The 26,537-nt window shown below is 43.4% G+C and overlaps 1 protein-coding gene across 2 annotated transcripts; it reads right to left on the bottom strand.

Annotated features, from left to right (window-relative positions):
- Positions 1 to 987: 987 nt before the first annotated feature.
- ATP6AP2 (ATPase H+ transporting accessory protein 2) lies at positions 988 to 24,236 on the bottom strand. 2 transcript variants are annotated; one of them, XM_058712400.1, is made up of 9 exons: positions 24,071 to 24,236; positions 16,961 to 17,091; positions 15,183 to 15,314; positions 9,625 to 9,720; positions 8,856 to 8,993; positions 7,945 to 7,998; positions 6,353 to 6,502; positions 5,442 to 5,561; positions 988 to 2,062 (listed from the first exon to the last, which is right to left on the bottom strand). In XM_058712400.1, exons 1-9 carry the CDS (start codon positions 24,108 to 24,110, stop codon positions 1,868 to 1,870), a joined length of 1,056 nt encoding a protein of 351 aa, XP_058568383.1. In that variant the 5' UTR covers positions 24,111 to 24,236; the 3' UTR covers positions 988 to 1,867. The 2 variants fall into 2 exon arrangements, with proteins under 2 accessions (XP_058568383.1, XP_058568382.1); XM_058712399.1 differs by lacking the exon at positions 24,071 to 24,236 and having other exon boundaries at positions 16,961 to 17,143.
- Positions 24,237 to 26,537: the final 2,301 nt, after the last annotated feature.

The following is a 26,537-nucleotide window of genomic DNA, read 5'->3' as shown; positions in this document are numbered from 1 at the left end:
ATGCCATCTACCCTATAAGGATTAGTGCGGTCATGTAATTTTTTTTCTCCCCTAGAACTTAGTCTCATCAGTTTTAAATTACAAAGGCATTGGTTTACCTCATTATAAAATCGTAATCTTCTATGGCAATGTTTATATAAGAAACTTGTGAAAGAAACGTGGATTTTAACTACTCTGTAGCATTATACATTCCTGGCTCCCCAAACACAGGCCCTGTTGAGTTCTGTGGAGGTCAGTGTTCTGGGGCTAAGCAGCTGAAAACACCTTCACCCCCATAAACTTGCCAGGGAGTAACAGTGGAGAATACACATGTGATTTTAGAACAGTGTCGTTTCTTTTCTTGGTGAAGTTATCAGCTTGACTGTTTATGGTTAAATGAGAGGCAAGAAGAAAACCTTCCTCTATGGACATTTAACGCTGTAACTGTTAAAGGCGTCTTGCATTAGGTGGTAGAAAACACACTAACTAGACTCCATCTTTTCCAACCTGCCAACTTCAGTGTTACTTAGAAATGATTTGATGATCTTTCCGAAGAAGAGGCACAGAAACGTTTCACACTAAATCCAAGTAGGGTTCCCAGGGGCAGGGCAGCATAACTCTCCAACTCAAGTAATCTTGCTACATAATCATGAAATTCGAAATTCTATTAAGTCTTTTAAGAAATAAAATTATAACCTTTAAGACTTTATCTTAGTCCTTCCTATTTTGACCGATTACTTATTCGTCTTTTAAATACCATAGGGAAATTTAAGCTTTTCCTACCTCTAGTATGAATTCACCACATATCCTGTATAAATTCAGTAACAAGAATGGTAATTCAGATGTCTTCCTTGTCTTGATACCGAATCTCAGAGGCAGCGAGAATAAACAAATGTAAAAAAAACAAAAACAAAAACACCACGAAACCGTTTGTATAACAAAACTGCCAATTCTGATTAAATAAAACCCTGTTTAGTTAGGTTTTTACAATACAAAATAGATTTAGTATTGAAATGACACAAATTTGGAATCATTATTAACTTTATTTGTCACTCTTTATAGACATTGGTCCACTTCTGCATGAAAAGTAGGGAGCATCTCCTTCCACTTAATATTCTAGAGAATGACGTTGTACCACAAACCATTAATAGTAACTTACACAGGGGGAAAAGTTACTAAAAGATTTTATATTCAAGCCCCAAGATGTCCCCCAAATATTGGTTTTTGTGGGTATAATTATAGGTATCTATAACTGCACAAAGCTAGTTTCTTTTTAGATCAGTGTAGTATTTTTTAACACCCACACCATGACCTGCATCACCCAACTTTCAGGAGAGGTTAAAAAACAGCTATCCTCTGTCCATCAGATGCAGCGCCCAATCTAAGTAACTGTGTAAGAAGCACTCTTATAGTTTAGGGCTACTTGAAGTTAAAAAGTTTCTATCTTGTTGCAGAGATATTTACATCAAACTAAGACATTTACACATAGTTCATAGGATGTAACAACTGAAATATTTTCACCTATCCTGTGTAAGGAAGTTATTAAACACTCATAAGTTTCTCTAATTCAGTGCATTTTCCCAACATAAATAACACAAGCTATTCTAAATGTTTTACATTTATTTCAGTGCACATTTCCAAATGTTAAATGGAATGAAATTATATTAAATGGTTATATCATATTAGAGCATATTATGGAATCTAATCACACAAATCAGTTCACATCAATATTATAAATCACTTTAAAAGAACATCACAGGCACACAGAACAAAAAATTTTTTTCTTTTTTATAAATTTAAAGTATACCATCTACTTTCAACTACACTAAAAGATTTAACAAAACAGCCAATTTCCAAACCCCTTTTCTAAGTCTGGCATAAGGAAAGTTCAATCCATTCGAATCTTCTGGTTTGTCATCCTATAAATAATGCTGTCATATCCAGGATCCATGTTCCAGATATTGTAAGAGGTGACAATCACAGCCAAGGCCAAGGCGATCATTATCCAAAGTACCATGTTGAAAACCACTGAATACTCAAGGTTATACTTATATGCAAGATTATAGGGGCTTGGTGGGTTCCTCTACAATGAAGAAAAGAAAGATATCAAAAGGGAAGAATTTTAAGATAGGAAATTATCCCAGTTTGGTAGCTATGATTCATTTATCTGACGATCACTTATTTCTAGGTGGAATCAAGACATGCTTATACTAGGAGGAACCAAGAAGGGGAGCTTTCCCAGAAAAGGTAAGCACATGGTCAGTGGAAGTATAAACCAGTCCAACTGCTTGAGAAAATGGGGCAACACCAGTAACGTTGAAAGTGTGAATATCCCATGATCTGGCCAGTCCACACCCTAAGAACCACTGCTGTATGTACCAAGAGACACGCACAAGGACATCCATTAACAGCACGGAAAATGCGGCACATCCACACGACGGAACCCACAGCAGGGAAGACTGAACTACAGCCTGTGTGACCCTTGGAAACAAGAATGAGCAGCAAACGATACAGAAAAATACAGATAGTGTGATTCCATTTATGTAAAATTCAAATACAGGCAAAACCAAACAACACTGCTTAAGGATAAATCCATTAAGTGGTCAAACCGTAAAGAAACAAGGGCATGATTAACATATCAGGGCAGCAATTACCTGTAGATGGGGAGGGTAGAGAGAGAAGACGAGGTTCCTAGGAACAAATATTCCCTTCCGCTTTATACAGTATTAAAATGTTTTTCCTTAACTAGTACCACACACATCACATGTTTGTGCGCATGTTCATCCAGCTGGGGCTTGGTGGAGGTGGACTCTATTCCAGGCCTGTGCAAAGGCACCGTTTGGGAAACAGTTCATTCTGACTAGAGAACAAAAGGAGGGAAACCGCAGATGTGGCTCGAGGGAAAGTATGGAGAATCTGGCCCGGAGCCTATGGGCAACGAAGAGGCACTGACCCGTTTCAAGCAGGAAGTGAGTGACAGGACCAGGTTTGTCTTGAGAGAGAAGAGATTGTAGCCCCACAGCCCCAGCACCTGGCGTGCTGTAAGCACGCAAACGTTTCCTTAAACACTTCAAACTAAGAAAGCAAGCTAGTGATTTCCGTTGGGAGAGAGAGGGTGGGTACACACACATGGGGGGAGCCTAGAGAGGAGGCAAACGTTAAGGGGTTTCACCCTCGAAGACCTTTCTTTTTTCGGGGTAAACGGGTTCCCTATCCCTGTGTACATCTCCCTGCATCTTCATATATTCACAGAGGTCATCACGCACAGTCATCACCACAATCGAATTGTAGAACGTTCCCATGACCGTAAAAAGAGCCTCAAGCTCAAGGCCTCATTTCCAGTGAGGTTGGCAAGACTGTCAGCACAGAGTTGAGGGGCAGACGCTGGACACAGACCACGGGTCTGGGCAGAATGGTATTTATTCCCAGGAATGTTTGGTACCAGTCTCCCATCTCCAAGTGGTTTCGTCTATTAGTATTAACAGATAGGAAACTTTAAAAATTCAGATTACATATGTAAAATGTTAATTCACAACCTTGTAGGTAAAGAAAATCCAACAACCACCACCTGGTTCTTGCTCCTCACCACGTGCATAATAATTTCAGAAACTACTTCCTAATAAACCCACTTTATCCATTATAAGTTCAGCCTAACACCTCAGAGCCAATTCACCTCTACAAAACTGGTTTGTCAAACTCCCCAAACAAGGGTACCTTCTTCAAACTGGCACACTTGTCTTTGGAACTGCTTCACATAAAACTAGCGGGCCTGACGTGGACAATGTTGAAAGAATCTAGTATTTAAAGTCTCTGGTTACATTCAAATCTTCCTTTAAAAACAGTGTCCTGTGGGCTGCCTGGGTGGCTCGGGTCATGATCTCACAGTTTGTGAGTTTGAGCCCCACATCGGGCTCTGCAGTGTGGAGCCTGCTTGGGATTCTCTCTGTCCCTCTCTAAAAATAAACAAACTTAAAGTTCTTTTTTCTTGACTCCTTTATTTCTTTCAATTGTTTTGTAGCCTATACCCATATTCTTCTGAGGTTTTTGGTGGTCTAACGGACGCTTTGGTAGCTACCTTGCACTCACGGTGGACTGGCTCCCCCTGCTTTACGGTGTTCTGAGTTCACATCTGGGGATGCCCCCTCCACTGTGGCTCGTGGGGAGGGAATGTCCTACTGGAGGTTTTACACAGACTCCTGCTGGGCACCGCGGGTCTTTACCAGCTTGGGACCAGGGTTTGTATTAATTTCTTGGCCTGGGGCTTTCCAGAACTTGCAGGTAATAGAAATTTGAGCCGCACACCAACAGGAAGGTGGTCCTGTGGTTAAGAATTCCCTAAGAGACATTTCCATCCCCAACATATACCCCGACTACATAGGGCCCAAGCTGCCCTTCGGTCTCCTGCTGGTGGGCAGATGACGGTTTTCTGGTCTACCCTCTCCCTAAGGGCAGAGCCCTGACAGAGTCTCACAGTTTTATATGGAGGGGTCGGTTTCAAACCCCACCCTTTCAGGGAGCCAAGGGCCTTGTTTCCGGTCTCCTGGTAGCCCAACTGGAAATGTGCCTAGGGTAGCCTGCTTACTAGTTTCCAAGTACCTCTTCTTTATTTGCTCCTTAAGAATTTCCCTGTCTTGAGAGCTAAGCTGTGCATTCAAAAAGCTGTTTATGTTTTATGAGTATTTCTAAGTGCTCTGCAGTGGAAAAATTGTTGGATTGTCTAGCTTGCCATGCTGTCTTAAATCAGGTCCTCCAACTCCAATTACAGAATGAAACCACCTCAAACCAGGCACCTCTAGCTTACCTTGAACAGGCATTACCTCTGACCATCTTTAAGTGCCACACCGCACTCAGTAAAACTGAGCACGGTGGCAGCTGCAAATGGGTCCAAAAGGGAGTGTCTACAAATGACGGGGTAGCTAACTGCTCCACGCTATGAAGCCAAGCGTTAATAACGTTGGCCACATGACGTTTGGGAGTATCCGCGATGCTACTCTCGTATAGGTGCATGTATAACATGTAAAGCACATGTTTTGCTATGGCTGGCACTCTTGCCCAGGACCCTCTAAACGCTTAAAGCAAGATCCAGGCCAAAAACTTGTGGTACATTATCAGGAGTATACAGAGCAGATCGTAGCAAATGAGGGACTATGCCACACAGATGGCATACCTCCTGGAAAAGCAGACTCCACGTGCTGAATCCTACCACTCCTTGCGACAGCAATATTTGAATTCTCTTACCGGCTTTGACACATTTATCCCGAACTCAAATTCTTGCTTTATCTGATTACAACCCCCAAATCCTGGCAAAACACATATGTCTATGTGAATAAGCAACCTGTGTTTTCATTTAAATCGTTTTTCAGATTTCCTGACTGTTCTTCCATGTCTCCCACAGGTGATCTAGGACTTTGTGGGTTTTCTTAACTTTATAGTTTTAAAACAGGACCTAAAAATGTACTCACCTCTTGTTTTGCCTCAAGAATAGTCCTTGTCTTCCTCACAAGAGATGTGTCAAATGATCTGACAGTCACTAACTCTACCACAGCATTCCCACCGTAAAGGTTATACATGTCATCTGCAAACTGAAGAGGTACTGCCATCACTAGGAATCACAAACATGTATTTATTAAAATAATTTTAAAGCCCTGTGCACCTACAAGAACACCTGCCTATTGGCTAATGAAATACACTATGTCTTAAAGGTTTGATTATGTTAAAATATTCAGAAAAGTTCACCTTCAACATATATTCAAATGTTCAAAATGAAATTAAGAAGAGACAAGTTGTTGGCATGTAAATTGGGGGAAGGGAAGTGGGAAAGGGAAATGAAAATCTTCCTAAGTGGTCTCTGGTTCATCACAAACACCTAGAAAGTTTAACTCACCGAAGACTTGCAGGGGAGCGACTCCAAGGGCAGAGAAAAACTAGCATTTATTACACATGCACCACACATCTACTCAGTGTCTGGGATTGTGCTAAGTGTTCTCCTTCGATGATTTCCATAGGGCTAATGGGGACAGAGTTTCAGTTAGGGAAGAAGAAAGTTCTGGCAATGGACAGTGGTAACGGTTGCACAACAGTGTAAATGTATTTAATGCTACAGAAACGGACACTTAAAAATGGTCAAAATGGCAAGTCTTGTGTGTATTTCACCACAATAAAAAAAGAAAAAAGTACTGTGCTGGAGTTAGTGATCTGCCAACATTAGAGAGAGACCTCCTGGCACACACCTCTGACCCACTCTACCCTGGGACATGAAAATGAGAGGTCCTCCAAGAAGGGGAAACTTCAATCAATGGTACTTCACTAAATGGATTTTTCCATTGAGAGGCTAAAAGTGAGATGGTTACATTCTAACTGCTCAGTAACTTACCTTTTGCAGAGCATCGACAAGAATCTTCGAAGCATCTCTGAATTGTTCAGAGTCTTCCCCATAATGTTTCCCAATTTCATCCAGACCTGCCAGCTCCAGCGAATATAAATCAGGAGAATGATCCTTGGCTAGATGCTTATGTCGAGACAACTTAGGAGAACAAACAAAAGGAAGTGGATAAAGTAATGTCAGACACAGCCACTTGAAGTTTTATACCTAGACTAGGCTGAACAGAACCATACCAGTGTGCCACAACATACAAATAGTCTACTAAAATGGTGGCAGACAGAATCAGTTGAAATGGGAGTTTCCGAGAAACCCAACACAAATCTCATTTTTAAGAGCAGTTTTAAGACTCCTTGAACATTTAATAAAAACTCTTTAAAAAACTCCTTAGTTAAAAAACCTCAGATAGGAGGGAATGTCTGGCTAGCTCAGTCAGTAAAGCATGCAGTGCTTGATCGCAGGGTTGGGAGTTGGGAGCCCCACGTCAGGCCTACGCAGAGCTAACTCGAAATAAAAAAAACCTTAGATATGAGCCGGTGTATGAAAGAACAGATAGTTGGACCAGTTCGATCCCAAGAGAGCATGAGCCATCAGTGCTCAGAGGGCAGATACCTCCCAGATGCCCTCCTAGACCACCTGGGCTGACCCCTAGCAATACACCTCTAGACTCCCCAAACCAACCTGCTGAAAACTTTGGGCAATAAATTCAGAAGACAGTATACAGGTAAGTTTTCTTATTTCAGTAACAGGAGGATCTTTTCGAAATTATTCACACAGGGGAGCCTGGGTGGCTCAGTTAAGCATCCAGCTCTTGATTTTGGTTCAGGTCGTGATTTTACAATTCGTTGAGTCTGAGCCCCTCATCGGGCTCTGCGCTAGCAGTGCAGAGCCTGCTTGGGATTCTCTCTCTTTGCCCCTCCCCTGTTCGCTCACTCTCTCAAAATAAATAAATTTCAAAAGTATTTAAAAAAAAAAATCACACACACACACAATATACTGCAGGGATATTTATTTCCTTCCTTGTGACAGCATTATTAGTCCAAACTGTTATTTCTATTTTGTTTTTTAAATTTTATTTTAGATAAAGCACGTGCATGCACGAGCAAGAGAGCGGGGAGAGATTCCTAAGCAAGCTCCACGCTCAGTGCAGAGCCCAACCCCATGATCGTGAGATCATGACCCGAGCCAAAATCAAGAGTCAGATGCTCAACAACGGAGTCATCCAGGCACCCCTGTTATTTCTATTTTGGACCCAAAGATAAAGATAGAGGAATCGGGTCTTAATGTCTCTCAAGAAATCAACAGCCAAGTCAGGACTACAGTGAGGGTGGCCTTACTCCCAGGCCTGTGTCCTTAGAAGATATACTCCCTGTCTCTCCTAAAAGCAAAAATGCAAAATAATTTCACTGTAACAAGAGAGGAGTTCAAAATTCCCAACACCACTGATTTCTCAATTTTAGTGCTATCATAACTCTAGGGCATACTTAATCAAACTTCAGTTGGTTTCACTATCATTCAAGGATTCTCAGGAAATGTCTTTTGGAACCAAAATAAATGAAACTGAAAAACGAGAGTAGCCTACTTACCAAACTTGAAATATCGTGTAGCACTTGCAGTTCAGAAAGAAAGAGCAGATCAACCTGCAGAGAACCAAAGGAAATAAGCATTATTTTAAATCGGCACCAGAGATCTGCGTTTTGCCATTTATCACGTAAGGAACAAGATACTACAAATGTTAAGCACAGTACGTGACTTCATGCAACAAATGTCCTCCATTTGGCAGGTTCACTTCAATTGAAAATGCACATAAAAACATTATTTCCTAACAAAAAGGTGATGGTCGTTCCCAGCACAGGGACTACCACTCAACAGCTGTGTTTCTGATAAAGGCACGAGAAAGCATCCAAAGTCTCAAGGGGCCTTCCCTCAGGGCATCACAGTACTCTGACACACTGCAGTGAGATCCCGCCAGCGGCCCCGCCTGCTCCCCTTCCTTGAACATGTTCCGCAGCAGAGCAGAAAAGATGGTGGCCCTGCTCAGCCACGGGAGGTGAAGAGGGGAGGCTGCCAGAGGTGGCATGCCGCGTGCGGAGGCTGATGGGAGTGAAGAGTGAGTGCCTCCCTCCACCGTATTGCTGAGAATCAGGAAGAGGAGGCACCGCATCAGAAATGGCAGCGAGTAACGAGTATCGGCCTCTACGTAACCAGATCAACACAGCTCCACCCATCGGGTGGTTTGTGTGACTTCTGGCCGTCTGCATTCACTGGTGGCAGCCCTCGCACGAGAACGCGATACTCATTTGCTCAACTCACAAAAAAGAGTCTGTCTAGTCAGGAGATTCATTTAAAAATTACACTAAAGGAAAAAAAGAATCTACTCCAGTCAATTTGTAAAACTTGTCATTTCCTAAAATTGCAAGTTTGCTCTCATGTCAGAGAGCATAAGGAATGGGAAATTAGTAATGATATTTATTCATTCGGTGACAGCACCACTTACTTCATTGTTCCTACTCAGAGAATTGAGGGGAAGTGAATTGAGAACAGAGTTTTCTTGAAACAGGCGATTGCGGAGCTGTCGTAACGTTACTGAGAGGTCTTCAAAAACCGAGTTCGCCTTCCCCACCATATACACTCTCTGCAAGAAGAATCCAAACTTTTTTTTACAGTCGGCAGATTAATTCCAATATACAAAGTAAATACAAAATACAATATAGGCTATATATACTATATATATACAGAGCATATGCAATCTTTCATAAAAGTAGGTTTTTAAAAATTTATTTAGAAAGCGTGTGTATGGGAGGGGCAGAGAGAGGGAGAATCTCAAGCAGGCTCTATACTGTCAGCATGGAACCCAACATGGGGCTCGATCCCATGGATTGTGAGATCGTGACTTGAACCAAAATGGACGCTAAACCGACTGGGCCACCCAGGCACCTCCATAAAAGTAGTTTTAAATTTTCATTAAATAAGGAAGCTTATTAAAATAATTTTTTTAAACATTTATTTATTTTCGAGAGAAAGAGAGAGAGAGAGAGAGAGAGAGACAAAGTACGAGCAGGGGAGGGGCAGAGAGAGGGAGACACAGAATCCGAAGTAAGGCTCCAGGCTCTAAGCTGTCAGCACAGAGCCCGATGCAGGGCCTGAACTCACGGCACTGTGAGATCACGATCTGAGCCAAAGTTGGAGGCTTAACCGGCTGAGCTATCCGGACGCCCCAAGGAAGCTTAGTTTTTAAAGCATCTTCAGTAAAAACTATCACTTACCTCCTCACTGGGAGCCAACTGCAAAACTACCGGAGTTTCTTCAGAAAATAAGGAGTGAATGGAATTTGCAACGCTGTCAAGACTAAAAGGAACTGCCTGAAATTTAAGAGTAAGACCTCAATTATCATTGGAACCCAAGGGGTAAGAAAAATCATTCAGCAACAAAAGAGCCTTAAAAGAAAACAAACAAAAACCCCATCATTTCCTATGTAAATTCAAAAGACCCCCATCATTTCGAAACATAAACAGCCTTTTGAGGGTGCAGACAAAACAGCCCTTAGTGGGCCAGGAGTACGTATCTCCCAATAAGCCTTAATGGGAAATAACTTGCCAACATGAAGGACACAACACTCTTGCACAAACCATCATTTTCTGGTCATAGGTCATGTATTTTAAGCAGGAAGTAATTTGGCTTCAATATGGATTAAGTGTGTCACAATGAATGTATATTCTACTAAAAGGTATTAACTTGTATGTAAGAGGAGGTCAGAAGAATTTAATTGAAAGAGAACTAGACTTCATTTTCCATTTCAAAATTTTTAAAATGCTGAATTTAGGGTTTATCTCCAGATAGAATGAAGACTCAGACAAGGCATAAAGTATGTCATAAGAATTTTGAAGCCTCTATCTTGGGACCACATCAAATTAAAAGAACCAATTGTAGCAAAATCTACTTTTTTCTTGAAATTGTTTTTACTAAAAGTATAACATACATATAATAGGGCACAAATCTTGGGGTAACAGCTCGAGGAATATTTACAAATGGATATGCTCATAAAGCCCAGGCAGATCAAGAGAGAACACTATCAGAGCCCTAGAAGGCTCCCCATCCACTCTCTCCACGCCCAAGGGTAACCAAAATTGACTTCCATCCGCATAAATTTAACCCCACGTTATTTTTTTTTTTTTTTTTAACATTTATTTATTTTTGAGACAGAGAGAGACACAGCATGAATGGGGGAGGGGCAGAGAGAGAGGGAGACACAGAATCAGAAGCAGGCTCCAGGCTCTGAGCCGTCAGCCCAGAGCCCGACACGGGGCTCAAACTTGCGGACCGCGAGATCGTGACCTGAGCTGAAGTTGGACGCTTAACCGACTGAGCCACCCAGGCGCCCCAACCCCACGTTATTTTTAAAAATAAGTTACAGTAACATTTCCCCTCAAAAAATTATGCTATCCTCAGTATTACTATAGTAAAACAGCACTATAATAGCATTTTTGTTTTTAATGGAGATTTCTTACAGTGATTGTTTTCCGGTAATTCCCTTTGCTAACATGGTATACAGGCAGAAAGAAATATGATTAATAAATCTTAGATGAAATCCCAGCATCAAAATGAAATCGATCAATTTCATGACACTGTGAAATAAAACCAACTTTTTCTCACTCCAGCTGTGTATTAATTCTTCGCAAAATTCTCTTAAAATAAGTTCTGGAGACACTGAAGAAGGAGGAAGAGTCACACTTGCAAATGCACACTGTCATGGTGCCCGAGGCGGCCCCGAGTGCTCTCCTCTTGCAGTCACACAGTTCACCTCAGGCTCTGGAGGGAACACAGGAGCCGTGACACACTCTCCAGCCTCATTCCCCCTTGTCAAATGGCACTTGTGTCAGGAAAGTGCAAGATTAAAGGTAACATATCCTTAGCAATCAAATTGGAGAAGCTAGAGTCAGATAAGAGCCAAACTGTAAAGGGAAAATCACACAGACCACTAAGCTCAGAAAGGAAAAGGCTCAGCTGCTTAAAATCTGGCTCATTTTCTTCCACTGTATTAGAAGGATGTGTGTGTTTGTCCCGGAGAAAATGAAATTCCTGTATCTTTAGACTTGACATTCTAATGAGAACAGCTGGCTAATCAAATAGAAGCTTCATTAAGGGGAATTCTAAGACATTCTGCTTTTGTAGGTTTTGTCCTCTGAGCCTTGGATTTCATTCACCACCTACTGCCAGGAAAAGTATTAGGAGCAGTCAGTCAGGGTCAAGCAATAACATGAGCTCTTTTTACAGCTTCTACTCATGTAAAATGAGGCTGGTCTGTTAAAAATGTTGAGTTTCAGATTGTATGTGATTTAAATTCTTAGTAGCATTTTGGATATTTAATAATTTTTTTTAAGTTTATTTATTTAGGGGCACCTGGGTGGCTCACTTGGTTAAGTGTTCGACTTCAGCTCAGGTCATGATCTCACTACTTGTGAGTTCAAGCCCGTGTTGGGCTCTGTGCTGACAGCTCGGAGCCTGGAGCCTGATTTGGATTCTGTGTCTCCCTCCCTCCCTCACGCTCTTTCTCTCAAAAATAAATAAACATTAAAAAAAAAAATGTCTTACCATTTACTTACTTTGAGATAGACAGAGAGAGAGAGAGGTATGAATGGGGGGATGGGGGAGAGGGAGAGGGCAAGTAAGAATCCCAAGCAGCCTCCATGCTGTCAGCACAGAGCCCAATGCGGGCTTGATTCCCACAAGAAGATCATGACATGAGCTGAAATAAAAAGTTGGATGCTCAACCAACTGAGCCACCCAGGCACCCCTATATATTTATTTTAAAAGGATCTTCCACAATGATTTTCACAGAAATTGCATACTTAATAATCTTACTATGATTAAAACATTTTTAAAATCTGCCTCTTTTTTAATGTTTATTTTTGAGAGAGAGAGACAGAGACAGGGCATGAATGGGGAGGGGTCAGAGAGAGAGGGAGACACAGAATCTGAAGCAGGATCCAGGCTCTGAGCTTTTAGCACAGAGCCCGAATCAGGCTTGAACTCACAAACCACAAGATAATGACCCGAACTGAAGTTGGACTCATAACTGACTGAGCCACCCAGGCACCCCTGCCTTTTTTTAATAGGCTCCATGCCTAGTGTGGAGCCCAATGCGAGGCTCAAACTCACAGCCCTGAGATCAAGATCTGAGTGGAGATCAAGAGTTGGATGCTTAACCGACTGAGCCACCCAGGTGCCCCTAAATCTGCCTTTTGATTTTTATTGTTCCCTTTCTTCCATTTGTTCTGAGATTCTTCTGGTTTCTTTAGCTCATTGATTTCCAATCGTTTAAACTAACATGTAGCATTTAAGGCTATAAATTTTCCTTATCACTTTAGCTGCACCCCACTATTTTTTAATATATGGTACATTCACTGGTATTTAGTTCCAAATAATTTCAAAACTCCCACTGTGATTCTCTCTTCAACTCATGAATTATTTGGGAGTACATCTATTCCAACTAACTTTTCCTGTTGACTTAAGAAATTTTTTTTCAAGAGATATATAGAAAACCATATACAAAGTTTAGGGGTGCCAGGGTGGCTCAGTCTGTTAAGCGTCCGACTTCAGCTCAGGTCATGATCTCATGGTTCGTGAGTTTGAGCCCTGCGTCGGGCTCTGTGCTGACAGCTGGGAGCCTGGGGCCTGCTTCAGATTCTGTGTCTCCCTCTCTCGGCCCCTCCTCTGCTCATGCTCTCTCTCTCTCTCTCTCTGTCTCTCTCTCTCTCTCTCTCAAACATAAAATTAAAAAAAAGAAAGAAAGAAAATGAGGATTTACCTCTCCCACGTCACCAACCACACAGCCCCATACATGCACTCCATTTCTCTATCTTCACCCTCCCAACAGTCATAACTTTCACTGGATCCATATCATTTCATTATTATGATGATTACACAATATTCTCAGCCCAGCCTTATACTAGACAATTACTGCTTTTCGGTTTTGCTCTTCTAGTCCCTAATGGCAATAGGAAATCTGCTATCTTTCTACTCTCATTCCTTTGTAATGTCAATGTCTTTTCTGTGACAGCTTATATGATTTTCAGTGTGCTTTAAGCCTGAGGAGTCATCTATTTTGTTTTTACCACTTCCAAATACATTTTCATTTATTTATTATTTCTTACTGAACCGTAGTCGACACGCCATACTCGTTTGCAGGTGTACAGTGATTTGACATTTATATGCATTAGGAAACGATCACTATGGCAAGTCTAGTTACCATCTGTCACCAAAGTTATTACAATATTATTGACTGTATTCCCTCTGCTTTACCTCACATCCTCATGACTTGTTTCATAACTGTAAGTTTGTACCTCTTCATCCCCTTTACCTATTTCCTTCATCCCCCCTACCCTTCCAAATACATTTTTTTAAGTATTTTGAGAGAGAGCGAGTGAGCGCATGAGTGGGGGAGGGGTAGAGAGGGCGAGAGAGAGAATCCCCAGCAGGCTCTACACTGCCAGCGTGGAGCCTGATGCGGGGCTTAAACTCACGAACCATGAGATCATGACCTGAGCCAAAACCGAGAGCTGGACGCTTAACTGACTGAGCCACCCAGATGCCCTCCAAATACATTTTTAAGGTATTGTTATGTGGTTTTCAGATTTAAGTGCACTGTGGTCAGAGAGAGTGGTTTGATACTAATTATTACTTGTTGAGATTTGCCTCGCGGTCTAGTACATGGCCTTTTGTAATCACGTCACGTGTGCTTTGGAAATACTAGACCACAGAAAGTCTGCAAAATTCCTCCCAAACCATCATACAGACCAGTCTTACAATGCCATGAAATTAGAAACTGAAAAATCAAAAATTACTTGAAAAGAACCCACACGTTAAACACTTCTAAATAACTCATGGGTTAAAGAAATCACAATATAAATTATGAAATATTTAGAAGTGAATTATCAATGAATGCATCACCTATCAAAAGCATCATCTAACTGTGTCATAGTTTGTATCCCTTCCTTTAACTCCTTCACAATTTTAACGTATGTATTTTCAAATGTCTTTGAGATTGGTCAATTATCTGTAGCTCTAGGGATTAATTTGGTTTGTGGCACCTGCTGACTCTCTCATGACATTTTTTTTTCTTGCAAGGGCTTTGTAAATTCAACTCATTTTCAATTTTTTTTTTTTTTTTTTTTTTTTTTTTTTTTTTTTTTTTTTAACCAAACCAGCCCCGGGCTGTGGAGGTTCCATATGCAGTGGGTCATGGGAATTTGGAGCACAGCACTCTGCACAGCACAAGCCTGTAGTTCTGATTTCTCTTGGGAGACTCTTTGGGTCCCACCGCCGAGAGCAGTAAGCCAGCCCCTCTATGGCAGCCCTGGGGCAGTTGGGGCTTTAGCAGTCCTCCTTCTGAGGACGAGACAGCACTCTACAGCCCCTGGCTTTCTGCAAGGAACATAACTCCAGCTTCAGCTCTTGCTCACCGCTGTGGCGTCTGAGTTTCCCATTCCTATCTGGCAGCTGGGTGTATTTCTTCCTTGTCTGAAAATTCAGTTACGCACATAAAAGCATTTTGGTGACTTCTACGTGCCAGCAGTGGAAGGAGGGTCTCTCACAACAGCTCAGCCAGCCATACTGCCTGAAGAGCCAGTGAAGGAAAGAGTGAAGCAGCAAAATAGCCTCCAGTCTCCTTCTTACACAAAAATCAGGTAAAATTCGGAAGGGAAAGTGACAAGATAATGCTCGAGAAAACGTAGACAAGAGAAGTGTGCTTAGAACACAATTCATAACGACAGCTGACAAGATTAAAAATGCATGCCTTTAATTTTTTATAATAAATACTCACATTCTCCAGAGGGTATGAAATGACACTGCCTGGGGGTAGAGCGAGTTTGTCTACTCCCTTCACCAACACCATAACAGTAGCCCGAGGTCGATGGAACAGGTTACCCACCGCAAGTCCTGGCCAAGAAAGGTCCTAAACATTGGAAAGCATGAAACGGTGCTTAATTATTAAGTCCAGAAACCACTGCCTCAGTAACATCTACTGAGCAGAGCCAAGGGGTTCTGGGATGACACTGGCAATGAAAATTCACAGGGAGAGCAAAGGTTTCGTTTAAGGTTTTGTTCGTAATCTAATGGAGGATACAGATTTCAAGCTCCTTCATGCTCGTACACTTCTATGGATCTGAGAGGACAAAGTCAGTCATCTCACACCTTTTGTGGAAGAAAACAGACAAGTAAACAAAATGCAGGCACTTTTCAAATTCCAGATTACAAACTATTCCTTCTTCATATAAACATGGACGTTTTCTTCCCCCACATCATCACTTGCCCTTATCTACAGCATGGCTTCTCTTTCACAGGGATGCAGCAAAACTATCATCAAAAGTCTTCTCTATAGACTAAGCTCTTCATAAAAAAAATTCCTGCTGGAAGTAACCCATATTAATTTACTAATAATTATTTCTAAGGGTTATTTTGACAGCCATTGTAGTCGATTTTAAGTTTGTAAAGAATTAGGTACAAAGTTCATCCTTATACGTAAACAACCAGTCCCGGCCACACAGGGAGCTCAGGGGCTCCACCCACAGGCCCAGTAGAGAGTAGCTCCCAAGCGTGGCTTCTGGTTTCAAGGGCACTCAGCACCTAGGAGGAAAGTTCCTTTGAGTAACTGATGGTATCTAGAGGCCACATCAAAAGCACCAAATTTATGAAGTGGGAAGAGATAATGACAGCAAGACAGAGCAAACTGCATCTCCTATCTTCTAGCCCTTAACTTCAGATCTCTCACACTGACAGGATCTAGGCCCCCTCTACTACATCATGTAAGCAGCCAGTTACTCAACAGGTTATGGCTTCATTGTGGGAAACCAAGGTCCTAGGCTATCCCACAGCTACTGACCGCACTATCTTCTTAAACTCAGGCAAGATGCACATGCATTTTATCATTCATAATAAACTGCAGTAGGCTGAACGTTTGTGCCCCCCCCCCCCCGACACACACACACAAATTCAGGTTGAAAGCTATTCCCCAATGTGGTAGTACTAGGGACAGACCTCAGGGACCTGATTAGGTCATGAGGACGCAGCCCTCAGGGTGGGATTAGTGCCTTATAGCCCTCCCCCCGCCAATCTGAGGACATGAAAAGAAGCCAGGGGTCTGCAAACTCGAAGAGGGCCCTCACAAAGAATCCCACCGGGCTGGCACCCTGATCTTAGACTTCTAGCCCTCAGACCTGTGAGAAATAAATGTTTGTTGTTTCTATACGCCACCTAGTCTATGGCATTTTATAATAGCCCGAACTAAGACAAAAAAATATATCGTGTACTGAAAAATAGGTACAACTATACATCCTATGAATTGGACAGAGGCATTCTCTCATATACAAAGAACATCACTACTCTGAAAAATTACATGGTTAATGACTTATGATGATTGGGTTTCATAAGCAAGCTTATAGCACATCTCTAAATCTCCCCAACTACAAATGAGCTTTTTTACTTCTCTAATCTGTACCCAATATACCTATGTTTGCTTGTTGCTTTCTTGGGCTATTAGCAGAAATCAGCAAAAATACTTTCAGAATTAGCTCCCAATATCTTTTTTTTAAATACACATACTTCTTTAACAGAGAAGCCCATGGACAATGCAGCCACGTCTGGGATTCGCTCTCCTGGTATAGGCCAATTTCCGTCTCGGAAAACAACAGACCCTGGTGATCTTAATATACTAAACTCGTTCCCCAAAACACCTGGAAGAAAACAGATTAATAAATGAGTGATCAACATCATAAATCTTTTGCACCCACGTTGAAAATTATTAAATATAGAACGTTTCCCCATTCTTGACTTAGCATACTATATATTATTAGACAAAATACTGAATCAAAAACATCAAATTATTTTTCAAAGTACTGCTCTCAGAACCTAAGTCGATACATTCTGCTCTAACAGAGGCACAGTTATGAAACAGGATTCTCCTAATGATCTACATGTCTTCCTACAGGTGGCCCTTAAACAGGGGGGCATGTGGTACTTCAGCAAGAATTAGAAATCAATGGGATTTCTCCAGCATTTAAAAATGCAAACAAAACCCTGGCACAGACTAAAAAGGAAGAAACTTGAAATCCCTATGTCTGCCCTCAACCCTGTCTTCAAAATGCAAACTCATAAAATTCCTAGTCTTCCACTCTGAAACTTTAGCAAGTTCGCCTATCCTAGGATGGAGATCTTTCTTTACATCTCATAAGCAAATAAGGACTGTCAGACACCGGGCAGAGGCAGTCAGAATACGAACACGTCATATGAACCAGACAGAATATGAACACGTCAGACTTCAGAAGCAAAGTAGTCTATGAAATAGTATTTCCGATGGGTGTATCAAGAGGCTGAGAAAAGGTATTTTGTAATAATAAAGCCCACTAGTCTAGCTAGGGAGCCTGGGATTAACAGGTGAAGGATGAGAATAAAGGGACTATTTGATAAGCCCTCCGGGGGCTGAGGATGAGGTCTTTGGCCTCTTCAGCCATTTTGTGTTAACCCATGATGTCTAGCTTACACAAGAACATGTAACTAATGGAAACTTTCAGATTCCTATGAAAAGATTAGCTCCAAGTCCAAAACAAATCTTAGCCATGCTTACCTCGTATGAGAAAATTAGACTTTAATAAAGCATCACTGTTATTCTCTTGACCTCAGGAAAGTATCACTTATGGGGTATGGGAATAAAGTTGGAAGCAACAATAAATGTTTTGGTGTTGCAGTACTGACAGTAAATAAAAGGCCTCAGGATGGTGCTGATACAACATGAAGAGTTATGAGTTTCAATTCAGCGCAGCCGCCAGAGCAGGAATTTCCAAAATGTTCTAGCCGAAGGCAGGCAAAAAAAATTAGCAGAATGGGATGGCTGTCTGTAACTGATGGACACCTTGGTTCACTCAAGTAGTGGTTACTGCAAACACTAAGGAAAATGGGGCAGCAAGAGACATATACTTTCCAAGTTCCATACACATATTTGGGTCTGGAGACAGTCCTGTTCTACAATATGACCCTAATCACTCAACCCTGGCAAAGAAAGCTATACGGAATGACTTTGCCCCTCAACATTGTTGTTGTTGTTTTTTTTTTAATGTTTACTTATTTTTGAGAGAGAGCGAGAACCAGGGTAGGGGGGAGGTGGGGCAGAGAGAGAGGGAGACAGAGGATCCGAAGCAGGCTCTGTACTGACAGCAGAGAGCCCGATGCAGGGCTCGAACTCACGAACCAGGAGATCACAACCTGCAGTCGGACAGACGCTTAACCGACTGAGCCACCCAGGCGCCCCTGCCCCCAACACTGTAGGCAGATCCCCCACTTCTGTGCCTGTACAACAGTCCTTCAGGAGTCTTGAGCTTTAGAAAACCTTACGCTGTGGCTCCCAGACTGAGAAATTCTACCAGAATATAACCAGGGAGGGAGGACACCACCTGAACTTACAAACCCTACATTTGCCAGCAGTCATCTCCACTGTGCCAACATTCCAGTCCCCTGAAAAGTCCTTCCTTGTACTGAACTGAAATGAGCCTCCCAGCTTCTTGCAACTTACTTTATCACCCCGACTCAGTCTTAACAGATAACCTCACCTCCAGTTTCAAGAGAAAACTGAGGAATCCCTCCCACTGCCTGCTTCCTCTCCCTACCACAAATTTATCTGCACCAGCTCCTAGCCTTATCTCCTCTCCCTCCAGATGTTGGCAGGGACGTCCCTCCAAGAGTCTGACATTATCCTGGCATTCAGCCTTCTTAGGGACCTTCATCTGCTCACCTATTAGTCATTCAATGTTTATTATGCCACTATTCTGGGAAGACAACCGATCAGGAGTCAGGCGGCTATGTGGTTGTAAGCATAAAAAGCTGGCCCTGCTGAATATAAGCTCCACGAGGGCAGGGATTTCAGTTTGTCTTGTTCACACAATATCCCCATGAGCGGGAGAACAGTGGCGGACACATTGGTGCTCAAGAAATAGTTGCTGAGTTAATGAATAAAAGCCACACCTTGCACTACCAACTTCCCCTTTTCAACTGGCTCTTTCATTTCAGCATAAAAATACACTTAGAGTGCTCCCATTCTAAAATTACAACCACAAAAAACCCTCCTTTGGGCCTACCAGCCTCTGCTTCCCTTCAGAGGAAGAATCCTAGAAGAGTAATTAACCACCATTTGCTTCTCTACTTCATCTCACATTACTACCTAAACCCCCCCATGCCACTGAAACCACTCACCAAATCCAAAAGACAATTCTCAGCCCTTAATTCGTTTAATTTCTCAAAGCACCTGATACTGAGCAACTCCCTCCTTAAAAATCTTCCTGCCTTGACCCTCATGAAGCCCGGGCTACTGTTTGTTTTTTTCCCCAGTCCTTCTGGGACCTGGTTTCTTTCTCTTCCATCCTTTAAAACAGTGATGTCCCAACTTTTTAGATTTCAACTGTTTCAGTACAAAATCTGAAAGTAGCCCCAATATACACATAAAGTACACACGTGTAGGACAGACTATACATTGATAATATATTACAAAGCACACAAAAATAGAAATGTTTTAAAATGTTTATTTGAGAGAGAGAAAGAGCAGGAGCAGGGGAGGGGCAGGGAGGGAGAAAGAGAGAATCCCAAGCAGGCTCCACACTGTCAGGTCACAGCCTGACACAAATCTCAATCTCACAAACTGTGAGATCATGTCCTGAGCCGAAATCAAGAGTTGGACACTTCATCGACTGAGCCACCCAGGTACCCCCAAAACAGAAAATTTTCTAAGAGGATGAGGTAACTGTGTAATATTCTTCCCAATTCAACCATGAGAAAACATCAAACTCAAATGGAGGGACATTCTATGAAATATTGGACCGTTAGTATTAAAAAAAAACAACAACGGGGACTCTAGGTGGCTCAGTTGGTTAAGTGTCCAACTCCATTTCAGCTCACCTCATGATTTCCGGGTATCCTGAGTTCAAGCCCCGCACCGGACTCTGACAGTAGAGAGTCCGCTTGGGATTCTTTCTCTCTCTTCCCCCTCCCCAGCTCACGCTGTCTCTGTCTCTCTCAAAATAAATAGATATACTTAAAAAAAAAACAAAAAAACAAACACAGGAGATTAAAATGGACGTTCTAGTACCCTCCTCTGGCATCCCAAGAGACCCCTCTTTTGAGATCTGAGGGCTCCATTCTTGACCCTCACCGCTTTCCTATTCTATATCCCTGTCCCTGGCTGAGCCCAGCTACTCCTCAGGCTGCAAACACTACAACACCGATGGCTCCCAGATTCTTCCCTTGAGCCTGAGACCCACAGACCCAACAGTCAGCTGAGCAGTTCCTTCTAAGTCCCACGGGCCCTTCAAACTCAACAGGTTCCAAACTGAACTGACCGTCTTTTCACAGGCTCCTTCAGTATTCTCTATCTCAAAGGATGACACCACCTTTCATGCAGCTGCTCAAACAGGTCTTTAAATCCTTCCTCAGCACCACAGCCAATCAACTGCCAAATTCTGTGGATTTTTTTCTTCTTATCTCATATATCCCTTCTCCTCCAGGTCCTTACCGGGTTTGCTAGAACTGGCCGCCTTATGACCTGTAACACCATTCTCCGAGCCAGCCTTTCTAGAACCTTTTCAAAATAAGGGTGTGCTCATTCACCCACCAGTTTAATCACCTTCACTTGCTGCCCAGAGCTTTGGAGACAACCCAAAACATAACACCCAAGGAACTTCACCAAACTTACTTCTTCTGGGATGTCCCCAACTTAACTCTTATACATTCAAGCCCCACCAAACTACTGGTTCTTTTGCACTCACATCTCTGTGCTTACACATGCCTTTCTGTCTAAACTGCCTTTTGCCCCCACCCCAACCTTTCACACATTTGCCCCCTCTCCCCCCAGGGAAATTTCCCTCAGCTTCCCCATTCTGGGAGAAAGGGTTAAGTATCCTTCCCTCTAGAACTCCCACCATACTATGCTGTGATCAATGAAAGGTGGATGGAATCAGTAAGAGAAAAAATAAATAGGGGCCCCTGAGTGGCTCAGTTAAGCGTCTGACTCTTGGTTTCGGCTCAGTTCGTGAGTTCAAGCCCCGCACCGGGCTCCACTCTCAAAGTGCAGAGCCTGCTTGGTATTCTCGCTTTCCCCCTCTCTTTGCCCTTCTCCCAACTGAGCTCTCTCCCCTCCTCAAAATAAGTAAATAAACTTTCAGAAAAAAATAATACATAGGTCCTACTTTTGACCTCTGGGGCATCACTGACCACATCACACCCCTCTTCTACAGGACACTCCTTCAAATTCCACGTGTTTGCCCTTGGCCTTTCCTCTCCAGGCTAAACACCTGAAGTTTTTCAAACACCCCTCAAGACATGGTATTGATAACCCTAGTTCCCTTCCTCTAGTCTCTCTCCAGTTTAGTTAACACCATCTTAAAGGACTTCTATTTTTTCTCAAATAGAGAAGCCCAATCTCTTAAAGATGTTTTCCACTAAATCACATTTAGTCATTGTGGAAAATAGTAATTTAACCTCACATGACAAGACCAAGCAATGCAGAGCTGACAAGATCTGATTCTTAGTCTGTATGAACTAGACTATTCTAGTTAGGAAAGCATATTCAAACCATGTACAGAAGCAATTACTTTGCCTCAGACCAAAAACAAACAAAAAACACCTAAACTTCACTGAATCAAAATAGTATCAGTCACAACATTAAAAGATGGAATTTCGGGGTGCCTGGATGGCTCAGACGGTTGAGCGCCGACTTTGGCTCAGGTCATGATCTCACCGCTGGTGAGTCTGAGCCCCGCGTCAGGCTCTGTGCTGACAGCTCGGAGCCTGGAGCCTGCTTCGGATTCTGTGTCTCCCTCTCTCTCTGCCCCTCTCCAACTCATGCTCTTCTTCTCTCAAAAATAAACGTTAAAAAAAAAAAAAAAAGACGGAATTTCAACAGATACTCAGTTAAATCCCAGTATCAAAGGGAAGATTCTGAAATTTCAAAATCTGTGGGTGCCTGGGTGGCTCAGTCGGTTGGGCAGCCGACTTCAGCTCAGGTCATGATCTCACACTTCCCGAGTTCGAGCCCCATGTCCGGCTCTGTGCTGACTGATCAGAGCCTGGAGCCTGCTTCGGTTTCTGTCTCACTCTCTCTCTGTCCCTCCCGTGCTTGCCCTCTCTCAAAAATAAATTAAAACATTAAAAAAATTTTTTTAAAGAAGAAATTTCAAAAACTGAATTAAAAACATCCCTCAAAGTAACTTACTAGGAGTGCCTGGCTGGCTCAGTCAATTAAGTGTCTGACTCGATTTCAGTTCAGGTCATGATCTCATGGTTCGTGAGATTGAGCCCTGTGTTGGGCTCAGCACAGAGCTTGCTTGGGCTTCTCTCTCTCCCTCTCTCTGCCTCTCTCCCGCTCGTGCACACACGCGCACTCTTTCTCTCTCAAAAGAAATAAACAACCCTTAAGAAAAAAGTAACAGATAGATCAGGATGAATTTTCCAGAGCCAGGAGCAGAAACGAAAAGAACAAGACAACCCTAAAACTTGGGGGTATGAAAATAAGTATAGCTATCATCAACACACCACCCTGAGCACACCTCCAGGGATGGCCAAGACCTACAGATTTCAAGAACATCAGTGGTCTATACCCTCATGCAGAATTAAACCACCATTCCAAAAGTGGGTCGGGTCACCCCAGCACCTCACAAAGATTTTTAACCTACAGGTTTAGGCACACTGGGGAACAGAGCCCCGTTTCTCTAAGTTGTTCTCAACTTGGCCTCTTGTTGGCCACTGTCTGAGCCCCCAGGCCCCATCATTCCCACGCAGTAGCAGCATTTCCATTACCTGTACCACAACACACATAATGGAAAAGACCCACACTTTGAAGCCAGCTGTCGTGGGTTCAGTTCCAGCTTTGCTGCCTACTACTTGCATGGTGTTGGGTAATTTATTTAGGCTTGACCACCCTGTAAAGCGAGGACGATGTCCTCTTTAAGAACTGCTATAAAATTAAATGAATTCCATGATACACAGAAAGACGCCAAACATTAGCTGACTTGCTGAATACAAGAGAACCTCGGTTCTACCCTGAAAGCTACCATTTACCTGACATGTGACCCTAAGAACGTGACTCACATCTTAGTTTCCAAATCCTTAAAATGGAGAACCCTGACAAACTATTGAGAGGTACTCTGAATTTGCCTTTAGAAAGAATCCTATAGAAACAATTACTCCACCTCCAACTTTTGTATCCTGAAACACGTTAAGGGAAGAGAGGGGATTTCATCAATTACTGATGACAACCGCTAGAAAGGAAGACGGCAGAAAAATGCCAAGAAACGCAGCATCTGATGGCAGCTAAGAAGTCTGCCTTCCCTTTCTCGCAGAGGGCTGCGGCTCCACAGTTAATTGGGAAATGCATCCCCGTGCTTCCGGAGCCGGAAAAGACCCGCGGCAGGACCGGCGGACGCGCCTTCCTGGAAGAGGCGGCGGGCGGAGGCCGGCTCAGGTGCCCCCCACACGGCCCGGCCCGGCCCCGCCCCGGCGGCCCTCCAGACTGCGCCGCCACAGGTCGGTCCGAAGAGAAGGTCGAGGGGGAGGCGTCTGGGGCGAGGCCGCCTCCGGTTGCCCGCATTGCGGCACCCACCCCGCTGCCGCCCACCTGAGGCCGCCCCCGACCCCCGAGACTCACGGACACCCCGAGCGCGCCCCGGTCCTCACCCGCCGCCAACAAGGGCAGGAGCACCACGAGCACAGCCATGGTTCCGCGGCGGCCGCAGCAGTGCAGGGCGGCACGGACCCGGCCGGCTGAACGCGAGCGACCACCGCAGCGGGAGGGGGTGACGCTCTCTGGCTCGTCCCGACTGCCTGAGACCGCCCCGTCGTCGCCTCCGCTGGGACGGCTGGCGCCTTCTCCACCAATCGCCAGCTACGTCGCGGCCTGCGGGAGAGGCGTAGGCTGGGGAGCGTCAGGCTCTTGGGCGGGGCCTAACGTGATGGATGGGAGGACCTGCCAATGGTAGGCAGCGATTGAAGAGTCGAGCAGCTCCGCCCCCCGGCCCGTGACCACCAGTCACGAGATTGAGGGTAGGGCAGGGGGTCGGGGATGTGGGGGATGACGGAGCCAGTCGAGGGATCCTGAGTGCCCACGGGGTGGGACTGGCTCCCAGGTGCGGACCCCTTGGCCGATCTCTGGTGACGGTCTCCAACCGGGGTGTCTGTCTTTCCTGGTCGCATGGCTCCGCCCCGCTACGAGTGCAGCTGTGGAAGCTACGGGCTGATTTGGATTTCCTTCTAACAATTGCACAGATGCTGAGCACCTGCTGGAAGCCAGGCGCCTTGGAACCCCGGCCCTCCAAGTAGGAGTACCGGATAAAATACAAGACGCCTAGTTAAATTTGAATTTCAGATGAACAGCGAATACTTTTTATTATAAATGTCATGAATATTTCATGGAACATGCTTATACTTAAAAATATATATGTATTGGGGGGCGCTTGGGTGGCTCAGTCAGTTAAGTGCCGACTCTTGCTTTCAGCTCAGGTCCTGAAGTCATGATTTTGTGAGCTTGAGCCTGGCATTGGGCTCGTGCGGAGCCTGCTTGAAATTCTCTCTCTGCCTCTCCCCCATTTGCTCTCTCTCTCAAAATAAATAAACTTAAAAAAAATTAAGTATTCATAGGGGACCCTGGGTGGCTCAGGGGTTAAGCCTCTGACTCTTGATATCAGCTCATGTCTTGATCTCAGATGGTGAGTTTAAGCCCCACTTAGGATTCTGCAATGGGGCGTGAAGCCTACTTAAAAAAATTTGTTGTTGTTGTTTATCTGAAATTCACAGATGAGTGGGCATCCTGTATCTTGATTTGCTAAATCTGGCAACCCTATCTCCTAAGACCCTCCTGTCACCAGGAGTGATGGGACAAGAATATTAATTATTTCCTTCATCCATTTGCTCAGTGTTAGGTGAGGGCTAGACCTACTAATCATACCTGCATCCATTCTTCCCCCTTTTCAGGTTTTTTTTTTTTTGCCTAGTTTTTTTTTTTTTTTTTTTTTTTTTTTTTTTTGCAGGAAGAGACACAGTTTAACACCTAAGGTTAGAAAAGGATGCCCCAGCCCAAGACCTTGAAAGATGTTTGTGGTTTCAATATGCAAGTACAGGAGAAGAAGAGGTTCTGGCAGTTAGCAAAAACCGTGAGATGCAGCATGGAGAAAGCCTGTCAGGTTGAGCATTAACTGTTTGATTTAATGAAAGAAGAGATTATATGGGGAAGGGGGGGGGGGACATGGAGCTAAAATGTTCAATTATGCACCTGTTTATTGAGAATATTAAATGCTAAATAAAAGAACTGCACATCAACCTGCAGGAAATGGGGAGCCATGGAAGGTGTTTGAGCTTTGTAAAGTGCACAAAAACAAGACAGACTTGTTGGGGGTAAAATACCCCACTGTTTACAGTTTCCCGTTTCCATTTTCTTCTTGGGATTAATTGAAGGGGGAAAAAAAAAAGAGGTGAGTTGGAAGCAGTGATCCCAGGAGTTGTTCAGGTAGCAGACCTACCCCAGGAAAAACTTGCCCTACTCAAAACTGGAATCAGAACACTCCCCAAATACTCAGTTTTCAATTTATGGAACCCACTATACTCACCAAAGCCACTCTCAATTTATAGAATGGAATCTGAATCTCCTCGTTCAACTTCAGGAAACTTTTGACTCTCAAATTTGCATTCTTTCAGAGGAGAATTTACACAAAAGTGACTTTAAAGAAATCTGAAAGGGGAAGGGAAATTTTTCCATTAGGAAAGTGAAATTACTAGATTCCTCAAAATGTCTAAAGCAGCTAATTTCCAAAGCATCAACTCTGAAACGACTGGCTTGGAAAAAAAAAAAGATCGATAAGAATTTAATCATTTTTTGAAAATTAATTAAAAAAATTTTTTAAGTTTATTTATTTTGAGAGAGAGGGAGAGGCAGAGAGAGAGAGAGAGAGAGAGAGAAAGAGAGAGAATCCCAAGCAGGCTCCACACCATCAGCACAGAGCCCGATGCGGGGCTCAAACTCACAAAACCATGAGATCATGACCTGAGCCGAAACCGAGAGTCAGACACTTAACCAACTGAGCCACCTTGCCACCCCTAAAAATTCATTTTTACGCATGATGGAATTATTTCTCTTTGCATCAACTAAAAT

This window comes from Neofelis nebulosa, chromosome X (assembly GCF_028018385.1).
Source record: "Neofelis nebulosa isolate mNeoNeb1 chromosome X, mNeoNeb1.pri, whole genome shotgun sequence".
In the NCBI taxonomy this organism is placed as follows: domain Eukaryota; kingdom Metazoa; phylum Chordata; class Mammalia; order Carnivora; family Felidae; genus Neofelis; species Neofelis nebulosa.
Note: the sequence above shows the minus strand (reverse complement) of the source record. Positions and strands in the feature narration are given on the sequence as shown.